We start from the raw sequence: 13,927 nt of genomic DNA on the forward strand, positions 1-13,927 counted from the left end.
TAAATAATTTATATTTGCAAGTGATTTGACTCCATAAGGCACTGGTCTTTCTAATAATCTAATCAAATCGTGCTTGTGAATCATCATTAACTAGGTTGGTAGGCCATTCAATTGTGTCTTCCAGACTAATCAGCTCCTGATAAATCTTACATCCACACAATTTATAGGGACTTCCCCACATAGCCTGCTGTTGGGAAACAACTAGAATGGAGAGGGCATGAATCAAAGTGACAACCCCTGCCTTGAGTCGTTGCTGCATTCACCTGTACAATTTGAGCGACAACAGTTCCATAGTTGAGTAGAGTAACTAGAGGTGGGAGGTTAGAGAGTAGAACAGAGGGGGCTTAACATGTGGCCTGGATTTCACTTTGACTAACCGCACGTGTGGTTTGAAGGATAGAGTGTTTCACTTGGAAAATTTGGTGTTTTGCATGAGGAGACTAGGTTTTGGCTTGGAGAAGCCAACATTCTCTTTTCCGTTTCCAATGTTACAATTTTGACCATAATTTGACCTTGGATGTGGCACCTAGCCACCCTTTATTTTTTCCACACATAAGCTTGAATGAGAGTTGTTCTTGCTTGCATGGATTGATAACTCCAACATTGACCACCTTTTATGCTTTAGGAAGGTTGCCTCTGTGCTAGAAGACTTCACACAAAACATGCAACGTAAAACAAGGGCCATGCAACACAAATTTACTTTGCAACCTTTTTACTCATGCCTACGTCCCCCTTGAATGTTGAATTTGCTTGAAATCTCATTTTTTTGCCAAAATTTCAATGTGGCATGTCAAGTAGACATCATACTAAACATTTTGAGTCCTTGTTGTATTTTGTACATGGGATATTTGTGCATTTGGATCCGTGAAGTGTCTCGGTAAATGTAAATTTTGCAGTAAAGTATAATATTGTCACGTGGAGGTTCGAAATATACAGTACCATGTCCAAGGAGATGCATACAGACTGTATGACATATGACCATGTGAGAAAGACAAGTGCGCTTAAGACATGGGCTGGACAAGCCCTACACAGTGCAATTACGCCTACAAGACTAATGGCTCTATAATGTTCAAAACTAGGAAAAATGTGCTATGCAAAGCAAACAATAAAAACAACACCATAAAATTGAAACATTCAATGCACACCCATAAAAAGTCCAGGAATAACCAACAACTAAGCCATTTTATTATAATCTGGTAGAAAAGTACAATAATGTGGAAGTGGTGCACCTGGGCTTGCCTCAATGGCAAGCATGATCAAGCCCAGGTGGTAGTATGTCAAACCTAGATGGCACAAACAATTGTTGCAATGATACCCTGCGCTACCCTTGTGAAAATGTGTTGTTTGCTGCAAAGATGCTGCTGGAAACCCCACCTCTGGTGCTCAGAAAATTACGGGAAATTAACCCCGACCTCTCCACCAAATACCCAGAATAACCCATGAAGGAATTGACCAAATGTTGACCTCGGAAATTTGGCCCAAATTCCCCTTAGCTCCTCTAGATGCTGGTTGAGTTGGGACCCCTGCTTGACCCCTTAGATTTGCCTAGAAAATTCTATAAAATTAGGAGTGTGATCCTTGCCCAAAACCCAAAAAATCTCAGAAAGGGTTTCCCTTGGTTTCAACCTTCAAAAATCGACCCTTCATAGCTTGGCCCTCCTCCAATTTTGAATTATGTTGCTATGACTGATCCGGTCTATCTATGCTCTCCCAACTCCAACACTCCTCCTCAAATGGCCCTCCAAATGATCTCCTACTCCTCCCGACGGCTCCATCTCTACAATTCTTTCCTCCAACTCCCACGTGAGACCGTGATGGCTCTCTGTGCAGGCCCCAGTGCTTGTAAATCGAACTGCTCCAATGCAGCAACCTCCTGCTCCAAAATTCTACCAAAAGGTTGATCCTCTATTGTAGCTTCAATGCCCAAACTCCCCCGACAGTTGCTACCCGGATGAACCCACAAGCAACACCTGCGTGTTCCCCTTCTACGTCCTCTAAAAACACGTATTGGCTGAGACAAATGCTGAATGATGTGACTGTGAAACTCCATCGGCTCTCTTGCAAGGTAGTACGAATTGCCTTCCTAAGGTGGCACTCGAAGTCCACCGAAGCAAGGGTTGATATCTCCGCTCGGAGACACTGGTGTGCTAAACAACACAATAACCTGGCTAAGCAGCTCGAGCAACTAAGGTTGAGTTAAGTATGTCAAAAACATAAGATGCTGAAATGAGGAGAGTTGCCTTCCTTATATAGATTTCATGGAGCAATTTTCCCTCCATCATGGGTCCCTCACTTAACCATCGATTTCCCCTCCATGCAAATCGAACTAGGGAATGCGTATTCTCCTAGTGTGGGTGGCCCCCATGTACAAATTAACCACATCGAAATAACTTCTACTAAGTCTAGCCTCCTAATAAAATCAAATGGGCCCCATCACCTCCAAAATCGAACCCAAAATGTAGAAATTAATCCCGTTCCAAAATAATTTAGGAAGGGACATTACAGTCCTCCCCTCCCAAATGTTGCTTGTCCCCAAGCAACTTCAGTGTTGGATGCTCAAGTATGTGCTTGCCCTCCCAAGTAGCATCCTCATTCGGGAAGCTCCTCCAATGCACCAAAAATCACTTGTCCTCAAGCAATGCCTAAGCAAGCATCCTCTCTAACTGCTGCTCCCCACTGTCACTGTAAAATGTGCGAGGGTCCCAGATGTGCCACTGGATCGTGCCTGACCTCTGCACTGTCCTGATGTGAAAGAATCCTTCAATACCAGGATCCCAGGCCATTCTATCCAACATGAAGCTCCCCTCGCTCCACTTATTATCCTGCTTGGTGCAAGTACCAGAAGTCCCTTGCTCCATTAGTGACTCGCTAAAGCCCAATGGAAGATTTGTATGATCTCCCCCTATAGTAGCCAGTGCATCCCTAAAGGTTATTGAGCTGTGAAGAGCTGTGATGCCCCAGTTCCCTGCTAGTCCCAGAGTGGTGCCACCATGTTGACGCTGCGCTACTCTGACTATGACATACTCCCCATCATGCGTAGACAGTATCCTCCCCTCCTGAGGCCTAGTGGCGAAAAATCTGTGAGAGTCAAGCTCATCCTGCCCAGGCATCTCCATGATGCCAATATCTACCCCTCCACTGCCAATCTCAACTCTGAGCCATAACAGGACAAGTCTGCCTCGCCATGCAGTGGAGGTTTCAGTGATCCCCCATGTGTCAAACCCAAAGTGAACTGGATCATCCTCTGCCATGACCTTGCTCGTCACAAAGTGGAGTGATCTGCTCGCCAACCGGATCCTTGGATTCCCCAAACATACGGGGAGCTCATAACTCCCACTCCTCATAGGATGTCGCTGCATAATGTCATTACTAGCTAGAACCCATCTGGCCCCAATGTTTTAAAATTCCGGCTCCGACTCCAAAACGGCTGAGGGTCGACTCTGACTTCGACTCCGACTCGGTATCGACTCAACCAGTTTGATTTCAATGACTTGGTCATTGTAAAAAATACATTAAATATTTATTTTTTTATAAAAAAACATAATTTTAAAGATTTTCATTCATGTTTCCAAACACAAAGCTTTAGATTATAGATAGAAGACAACATATGATCAAAGTAGGCTCATGAATATATCCATTATATCAACATGGCACCCATTGCACTGTCTAATACATACATGATGATGTTATAGAGATGAAAACAAAAACACATAACGAAGGAGGCTAGAAATGGCCTCTAAAACAAAAGTAAACTGTGAAACATCACTAGTCACCATTGACTAGTACTAGCAGTAGCCAACATCATCTGGCTCAACCTCTGAATCTGAGTCAGACAGGGAAACCCATGGCTCCTCCACCTCATCATCTCCAACTGCAACTGTAGTAGTGGTAACACTAGCAGGTTGTGTAGCAGCTGCACGCTGAGATAGACGAGATATGTGCTTCCGTCGTGATTGAGCAGAGGAAGCGCTTGCAACTGGAGGACTTGGGGCTGGGCCTGAGGCTGGTACAAGTGGATCTGCATTCAACTGAACATTTTGTTCAAGTGATGCCACCACTTGTAAATCCAAATCAAGATCCTCATCAGAATCAAACTCTGTTGGATCACTGTCCACTACCCAATCTGATGTTGGAACAATATCTTCCAACACAATGGGATCTGAATTAGGTATTTTGTTCAACAATTGGTCGCGTCTCAGCCGGAGGTTGTATTGGACATAGACTAGATCATTTAACCATTTTTGATCTAAACGGTTTCTCTTCTTCGTGTGAATCCTCTCAAAGAGAGATCAATTGCGCTCACACCCAATAGCACTGCAAGTTTGACTCAAAATACGAATTGCAAACTTCTGCAATTGAGGACAATGGCTACCAAAAGCCTCCCACCATTGTGCTGCAAAAAACATAGTAGTGTAATGAGTTAGCTCAAGTTTCAACTTTCAACAAATTATATCCAACTTTCGAATTATAAACAATTTAACAAAATAAGTATTAAGAATTTGAAAATTGAAATTTTTGTTTAGCTGGCTCATATGCTTCCCTTGCAATCTTTGCTAGTTTCTTCTCAAAGGTACCTGTGGCCTTGTTGAATGTTGTGATCTGTCGGTGTATCTCCAGCTGATCACACTCCAATGGGATCATGCAATCAATGCAATCAATCAGTCAATCTCTAACCTCCCCACTCAAAGTTCCTGCCGCCAGAGCTTTATAATGATACCGTGGGTTCAAAAAATACCCAGTTGCATATATAGGGCGATGGAGTTGATTGTTCCATCTTTCATCAATGATTGCCCAAATGGGCCCATACTTGGTCACTCTATTTGCTCCTTTGCTTGATCCATAGCCTCATAAATGAAGCCCATAGCCAATCTTTCCCCATCCACCAACCGCAACACCTTAACCAGTGGCTCAACAACCTTCACAATCTCTGTTGCCTTTCTCCAAAATATTTTTTCATTAACTTTCTTTTTCAATTCTTTGCCTTCTTGTTTGAGAGATCATTGGCTTTGATTCCATTCATCACTGGAAAACATCTTTTGCAAGTTTCTATGTTGTGAAAGCATAGATTGCAATGTCAAAAAATGAGTTGCAAATCTAGTGATGGCAGGCCTAATAATATCCCTGGCCCCTATGCGTTTCGTCATCAGGCTCAAAATCCATGAATGATTGTAGATAATTTTTGTTATGCTTTTGGCATGATCTACAATGTTTTTGACCCAATCTAATTTGCCAATATCCTCAGGGATGAGGTCTATGCAATGTGCAACACATGGGGTCCAAAAGATGGTTTTGTGTTTTTCCTCTAACAGTTTACCAACAAGAACATAGTTAGAGGCATTATCTGTGATGACTTGAACAACATTAGCCACCCCCACCTCCTCAACAACCTCATCCAATAGTTGAAACAATAATTGTCCATCTTTCACCCTATCAGATGCTTCAACTGATTTTAGAAACATGGTTCCCTGTGGGCAGAAGATAAGAAAGTTTATGATGGTATGGTTCCTTTGATTAGTACATCCATCTGACATGATGGTACATCCTGTTTTTTCCCCTAAGTTTTTGAAATATTTCAAATACTCATTAATGGAGGAAATTTATTTCTGCAAACGATACCCTCTTAACTCATGCATAGTAGGGCCTTTGAAGCCTTTTCCAGCAACAAATATGGCATCAAACATAGGCTCATAATATGGTGAATGGGAAGCATTGAAGGGGTTATCAACATCATACCAACACCAACATCTAGATATGTAATAATAAGCAGTCTGTCTCAATTCTTTCTTCCAATGGTCATCTAAAGTGGGCTGCAAAGTGCATCTGATGGAGAGGAGGGTGTGGCAGTGAAATAACTTTTGATATTCATATCACCCTTTTTTTTTTCATTTTACCCTTACCCTTTTCTTGAATAGACTCCATAGAGGGAGGAACATAGAGGAAGGGTTGGATGCATCAGTACAAGGGATATAAGAAGAACCCTCAAAATCAAAATGGGGGTTGGTAGCCATCATTTTTTGTATACTCCTCTTCCTCCCAATTTCAGCCTCTATTTCTTTTTGCCTAGCTTTTTCTTCTTGAAACTTCTCAAAGCTATTTAACAACTCCTTCCTAATCTCCCCAATTTGTGGTGATTCACATGGAGTAATTTGGCCTCTAATCCCTGCCAAGTGTTGTTTCAGCCTATTAATGCCCCCAGGACCCTCCTTAATTTTTCTATGGCAAAATTTGCATTGCATTTGATTATCAACCATTTCAGCGTATGCCCAAGCAACATCTTTCACTCTAGGAGCTATTTTTTGATTTGGAAATGAAAGGAAAAATTTGAAAATGAAAACAAAAAAATAACATTGCTTCAATGTTCATTTCTTTCACAAAAAGCACTCATTTTTCAATTCCCAGATTTGCACAAAAAAATAAATAAGCAAAAAGAGATTTTTAGAAATGAAAAAAAAATATCTGTAGGCACAAACTGCCTCCTCAAAGTTGCTCCAACAAACCTACTCGTCAATGTTGCTCCAGTGGCTGCCTAATAAGCTCCTCACTCCTGCTCCAACGCTTGTCCAAAACTCCTCACCGTTGCTCCAAAAACGAACTCCACAACTCTTCACAAACTCCTCACAAATTCTCACTTTAATGCAATAAGATAGCTATGAGGAAATGAGAGGGGTTGGGTAGCTTTTATAGGGTTTGGGAGAGGTAAATGGACCCCAAAGAACCCAAAGGCAGAAAAGGATGGGCTTTGGGGTCCCCAAAACAACACACATGAAAAAAAATCGCTTTTCAGACTTGCCCACCGAGCTGGCCAGGTTGTTACCGAGTCGGCTGAGTCGGTCATCGACTCGGCCGACTTGCTAACAACTCGGTCAGCCGAACCGAATTGGCCACTGAGCCGACCCGTCTAGGCTTTGGCTCAGTCTGGCTCGGCCGATTCTTAAAACACTGTCTGGCCCTCATCTCCAATCCTTGTATGTATTCCCTTGGTGGACCCCAAGTATAAGGAGTAGGTCTCATGCCTGTGAACCTGCCTGCTCCTGCTAGACCACATAGTGGAATCTGCTATCCCAACTCCTGATGATACACCTTGACACTGCTCGGAGTTTGAGTACCCTCCTGTAGACGAAGTCTTACCATCCACTGTCCCCCAAGTGTGAGCTCAGGGTGGAATATATGCTACCTCGGCTATCAACCACGCCATCCCTAAGCCTGTATCCGAGAACTCGTGCACCTACCAAGGGTCTCAACTGAAGAGTCTCCTCCCAACTCATGGCACGCGGTGTCTCATCCAACTGTCTAGGGTGAGCCTCCCATACCCTACTGCCTGAATGGAGAGTGTCAAGGGGAAACAACCAAACACTCTGTGACTGTAAGCAACGCTGGAGGATGATGGGCAGGTATGTCCCAAACAATATGATCAAAATTCTGTCGGAATGCCCAAGAGTGATCCTATAGACGACACTCTCTTCGCCTTGGATCTGTTGATAACTCCCTCAAAGCCCTGTCTACGCTAAGCATGGTGTCCCCAGAGGCTCAACAATGTCCCGATAGATTCTAGGTGAGATGCATCCAACAATACACCTAATGCCCCTGTCCATATGCCCCCTTGGAGGCAACGCTCCAAGAGCCTACTGCGCCGCACCATGCGTCACTGCACACCACCAAGCAACACCGCATTCCTCGACATGCCATTGTATGCTGCAACCTGTCCTTGTACACCACTGGATAGCCCCCGCTACGACTATGCCATCTTGTACTGTCTTGTGTCCCATGTCCCACCTGTGTCACTGCACTAGTCACTCCCCGCATGTACTCAATTTGATGTGAGGCACTACCCCATGCATCTCCATGCCCATCTGCAGACCAATGCTATCCAGGGTGAAAGGAATTGCGAGTGGGGACTAAAGGGACTGGGTATGGCTGGCAATCAGGGCTTGGTTCACCATATACAAAATCATCACGTGGCTTAGAGGGCTTTGGGACTTGCATCTCATTGGACTTAAAATGATGTTACCCTGAAAAAACATAGGGTACCTCCCAGGAGGTAAAAATCCCCATAAAAGGGTTCTTGAAAAAAGTCCTTATTTCGATACATTGAGATCTGGAAATCAACGTTGATTGGTTGTCTTCCGAATCTGCCCCAAAGGTCTAGCAATACAGAACACATTTACAGCTAATGCTAGATTGGATTTCTGCCCTAAGAAATCCTTTTATTGAGCCATGAAAGACACCTTAAAAACAGAATTATAGAGGCCTAGAAAATTATTAAACTAGCAGTCAAGCAGATGTGAAATTTACAGCTCGGTTCTCAGTACAAATCTATGCTTTAAAATCCAGTTATCATATTCTTTGTTGCATCTAAATTCAGATATGGAATTTTGTCAAACAAATCTGCATCTTAATTTTTCATTAAAATTCCTAAACCAGATATGTAAGTTGATACATGCCTTGTTGATTGTCATATTTTCTGGGAGTTCGTGAAGATAGGGAAGCCTGCCTTGGATGGGAAATAAACCAACTAAAAGAAAGGGAAGAGGCTGCTAAGGTGACAGTGATAACTCTTTCCAAGTTTCAGTCAAAGTGTCACCTGGTGAAAACTTGCATTAAAGATGAGAGTTTAAGTGGTGATATGAGGTGCTTAAATATAAGGTCTTATATGCTCATCAAAAGTTAGTAGGCATGCAGATAAATTGTGTTAGACATATGTTTCAAATCTGACATTAATAAGTTTGGCTTGTGGCAATGAGTAGATACAATTAAGTAAGCTTTTTTCTTCCCGGTTTGGTAAATGCACCGATATCATCAGGTGACCACCTCGATACAAAGGCCACCACACATCCTTTGTAAACATAAGCTGGGGTTTTGTAAGAGACATTTTTATTATTTGATATGCAATAACAAGTCCTGCCTTACAGTTGAGTACAGGGCCGTCCCATGTATGTTGTCCACTGATTGGTAGATAATTTATTGTCTGAATGGTGGGCACTGGGTACAGGCTGTTTCAATATCCCCAATTTAGTTCAGACAAAGTGGAATGTATCCATGCATGAAATGTAATCATATGCAATATGTAGTGGTTATTGATGACAAGTAGTGATGACTACTACAGCCAGTGCTTCCCTTTAATGAAAGTCTTTAATTCATGTATTAGATGGGATTTATTTGGTTTGGATGGTAGGCATTTTCTCTATATTCTATTGTAAGTTAAACCTTCTCTATGATGGGATTTTACAAGCATGTGAAGTCAGTATGGAGTGCTGTTCATTTTTCCATTTGACTGAGAATAATGCCTAGGGCTCACTGTATGTTGCATATATGCTGTAGATCGGATTCGTGCAATTTTCCACGAATTTCCAGAAGTGGCTGTAGCATATCAGTTATCAGATGAAGATGACTTGCAGAAATTGTCAGAGAACATGCTAGCAGCAAAAGCACAATATGATGGATGTACTTCATTTTTGAAAGCAGCAATCAAGTGAGTCTTTCCATAATCTTCACTTTTCTCTATCTCTTGGTGGATTTAAGATCCACCTTTTCTGAGTTTATTAGATAAACACATGAAATTTGGAAGAAGCAAATTGGAATTTTCCAAGAATATTATATAAACTCATGAAATCTAGAATTTGCCTTTCTTTCTTTGACTGCAGCTCTCCCCCTGATTTGCTATGCCTCTCACAGCTTTCCATAGCTGATTCCACCTGTCAATGAAAAGATTTACGTCTGAGTCATCCTGCAATTCTTCAATCTTGAAAACTGTCATTTGCTTCCTTCGAAATCTGCTAAACATAAAATTGACTAATCTGCCCACAATGCTGATTACTGCTGTGATGACTTCTTCACATCTGCCATCTGTCATTCAATTGCCGAAGGATAAATCTTCAAATTTGCAACCACTGCTACAGACTCCCCTTCTTCAACATTCCCAGGACAGGGAGTCTTGAAGCTGGTTTTTTCAGAACAATGTATGCACCAGCTCTGCTGCTGGATCATCGTGAACCTTGACATCTTGCATAGATTCCTCATGGCTTTGTGACTTTACAAATCCTGAAAGCATGGCTGCTGAGATTTTTTCATTCACCTGATCTTCTTGCTTTTATTTTCTTCTCCAAATCTTCTTGTAGTTGAAATTAAAGTTCTCCTTCATGGAATATTCCGTCATGTATCTGCAATCACGAGCTATATGTTCATAGTTATGGCATTTGAAGCATTCTATATGGCACTTGAATGACGGTGCAACTGGCATATACTTTCTGCTGATGAGGCCATTGTGTTCCTGCAACTTTGCTCCTAGGGTTTTGATAATGTCTTTGATAATCATCCCTGTCATGAGCTTTGCAATCCCTAGCCTTGTGCCCAAAGTTCGTACATGAAAAACAATACCCAAAAATTATACTAGGGTACCTGGATGAAATAGATTGCCTTGATGTTGTAGATCTTCTGAATACGTTGTTCCTTGGTGGAGGTTTATCCCTTTGTTTTTCAACATAACCTCTTGGAATAGCATCATCTTCAATCTCCGTTTGGCTTCAACTTTGACTTGTCCTTTGAAAGATGATGCCAGGCTTTTCTTCAGTCTTTCTCTTTGGGGGCTTGGAACTTGTGCGTTCAATGCATGGAGTTTCACTTGTTTCAACACGAGGATCTATGCTTATTGGGGATGACATATTCTTCCTTCTTCAACACCTGAGCCTTTATTACTTCTTTGGTTCTTTTTGCTTCTTCAACTTGGATCTTCAGAGACATGATCTCTTATTCAAGTTTTCTTTCCTGTTGACTGAGATCACCTTCAAGCTTGTTCAAGTTCCCGGATCTTTCCTTGAGATGACTTGTCAAAATGCCTTCTCTTCTTTCTGCTTCTTGTAGTTTAATACTTAACCGAGCCACTTCTTGTTCCTTTTCATTATTGACATGATCCTTCTTTTTGAGATCCTGCAACTGTTCCTTGAGCCTGTATATTTTAGCTAGAGCTGCATCAAGATCCTTTTGCTTTGGAACAACTTCAACTTCAAGTATTTGATCTTGCTTCCTTACTTTGTTAAGATCACTTAAGACGCTCATCAATTCTCCTACCATGTTCACTTCTGTTTCTTCTTCATCATTGTCAGATTCTTTGACCTGAGTATCTGCTTTATATGAGTCATGATCAACATCATCATCTTCATTTTGACCTACATGCTTCTTTAATTAAGGATTTTGAAGCTTCTTCCAAAGCCTTTTGGCTGATGAGCATTGATCCACTTTGGCTTTCACGGATGTGGCAAAACACTTAAAATGACAGTCATGGCTTTTGAATTGTGCCTTCTCGATTCATCAATAGATGTGTCTCTAGAAATGACAAATTATCATACACAATGTTGCATGAAGCAGGGGCGAAGCGGAAGCGTTTTTTGGAAGCGGGGACACGGAAGCGTCATTTTCCAAAAATCTAGGAAGCGAAGCGTTTGCTATATATATATATATATATTCTTTATATTTTTTTGCATTTATACTCAAAACAAACATCCCAAATAGCAAATTAATTGTAGAAGACATGAAAATATGCATATTTTTGCATAAATCAAGATAGATATAACATCCATTGTACATTAATGATTAATTATTCGAGCATCAACCATTTAGATGCATCAACCATCTAGAATCTAGACTCTTCTCCTCTTGTCTAGCCTTTGCCTCTACCTCGATTGGCTAGGGATATTAGTCAACATTGCCCAATTTTGATCAAACTACCTAATTCAAGACTTAAAATATGGTAGAAAAAGCTTAACATGCTTGATCTATGATTTTGACTTGATTGAAAGGTAATTTTTGCTAAGGGTGTGCCGCGTGACAAAGGAGTTCAACAATTAACACCACCAACACTAGGGTACATATAGGGCTTGGTGCTCTTGATTAAATGCTAATCGCATACCTTCATACTTGATATAATCTAATGAAATGCCACAATCCCATTGATCCTGAATTCCTGAAAACTGTTAAGTCTGCTGAATTTTGAATAGGATATGAAATTCTATTTTCTCCATATGAAGTACAATGAGGCTGGAACCACTCTCAAACATCCTGAGTCATTTCATGGTAATGTTAAAAATTTAAGTAAAAGGATGAAAATGAAAAATAAAGGAGAATGCCACTTTTACTTTAAGAATTTAACATTGCCATGAGGGAGCATCTGCTATATTTATATTGTTTTTGCCTTCATTCGTCACCCTAACCCAAGGTGGACCCACCCCCAACAAGCAAACTCACCTAAAATTAAAAAAAGAATTGAAAAAAAAAACGATTTTCTAAACGCTTTTCCGGAAGCGTACACTTCCTCCTCCGAAGCACCACGCTTCCAACGCCCGAAGCGTCGTACGAAGCGCGCTTTGGCGCTTTCGTACCACTTTTCCGAATTTCCAGGAAGCGACAAAAAATTCGGAAGCGGCGCTTCTGAATTTCGGAAGCGTGCTTCCGGCCAAGCTTCCTAGGCGCTTCCGTACGGTACGCACTTCGGGGCTTGGAACCATGGGGGGGGGGGGCGCTTCGTGCAACATTGATCATACATCATATGCAAGGGCTTCCAAATATGATTTCATTCTATCTTTCCAAAATTCGAAGTATACTTCATCGAACAAAGGAACTGAACCAACCTGATTCTCTTCATTAGCTGTAACAGGTTCAACACCGAAGGCTTCCTTTGAACATTTGGCAGCTTGCTTCTTTGACCTTCCCATTTCTGATCTCCTAAGATTTTCCTTCTAGCTGTTAGGCTACAATTGAAGGAACCTGATTCGATACCAATTAGTGGATACGCTAAGAGGGGGGTGAATCAGTGTTTCATTTGAATTTGTCAATTTTAACTTCACAGAGCATTAATTGTCATTAGCATTAGATCAAAACATAAATCAACAACACCATTGGACAATGTACAACATCAAAGGCAATCCATAAGAGATTTTTAGGTGGAAACTTTTTTGGGAGAGTAACGACCGAACACTTTTAATATAGGTATTTAATGATTACATGAACATGAAGTTCCAACTTTCAAGATTCTCCAACAACAACTGGAAGGAAACTCCAACTAAAACGATGCTCCAACACTTTGATCTACCAACTCTAATTGGAAGGACACTCCAACACCCTAGTTTTATCAGCGCCAACTAACAAGATGCTCCAACACCTTTGACAGGCTCTAACTTGCCTTAACACTACCTTGCTGCCCTTAAGTGTTCATAGGCTCCAACCTAAAGGAGACTCTAATATCCACCTTGCACCAACTTAGCACCTTTAAAATAGAAGATAAAATAATAAGATTTGCTACTGTCTCTGTCACTGCATAAATCTATGATCACATTTGTCCTTGTCATACAACTGCTGCAACTGTCATAATAACTCTCCCTGCATACTAAAGGGTCAAACCCTAGCTGAACAAATCAGTTCAAAAAACAGATCTACTACTGCTCAACATGTAAACTCGATGAAAAATCATAGAGATATATACACGATAGGTACTTGAGATGAAGTCATTGTACTAATAACATCCTATAAACAAGACAATCTGTTTTCCAGACTAGACTCATTCATAGCATCAAACCCTAATCTCCGCTTGTAGAACAACCAAGCCCTAGCAACCTATAACAACAATCTAATCTCCGACTCTTGTCAACAAAAGATGTCACTGTTAAACCCTAGCTTTAGGTCTCAACATTAATTTGTCCAAACACAACCACACTCAACTTTATATCAATGGCAATGCAAGCCTCAAAAGTTTTTTGCTCACAAATAGATATCTTTGTAAGAACCCTCAATGATAAGACCAATAGTAATACGAAGAAACTGTTGGGTTGAACTTCCAGAAGAATCTGCTGGGAGGTTGAAGTTGTAGAAGAATCTGCTGGGAGGTTGAAGTTGCAGAAGAAGTTGTTTGGGGTGGAAATTGCAAAAATTGCTAAGGTTG

General features: G+C 41.3%; 1 protein-coding gene across 1 annotated transcript in view; it reads left to right on the plus strand.

Annotated features, from left to right (window-relative positions):
• Positions 1-13,927, plus strand: part of LOC149251400 (golgi-to-ER traffic-like protein) — a 400,402-nt gene that overhangs the window by 202,629 nt on the left and 183,846 nt on the right. Inside the window, exon 5 of the mRNA XM_089459410.1 lies at positions 9,319-9,469. Coding sequence (XP_089315536.1) covers positions 9,319-9,469 — 151 coding nt within the window. The remainder of the gene's footprint in view (positions 1-9,318; positions 9,470-13,927) is intronic.

This window comes from Pinus tabuliformis, chromosome 7, assembly GCF_031772625.1.
Source record: "Pinus tabuliformis cultivar Carrire ecotype Pingquan chromosome 7, CPIR1, whole genome shotgun sequence".
Classification (NCBI taxonomy): domain Eukaryota; kingdom Viridiplantae; phylum Streptophyta; class Pinopsida; order Pinales; family Pinaceae; genus Pinus; species Pinus tabuliformis.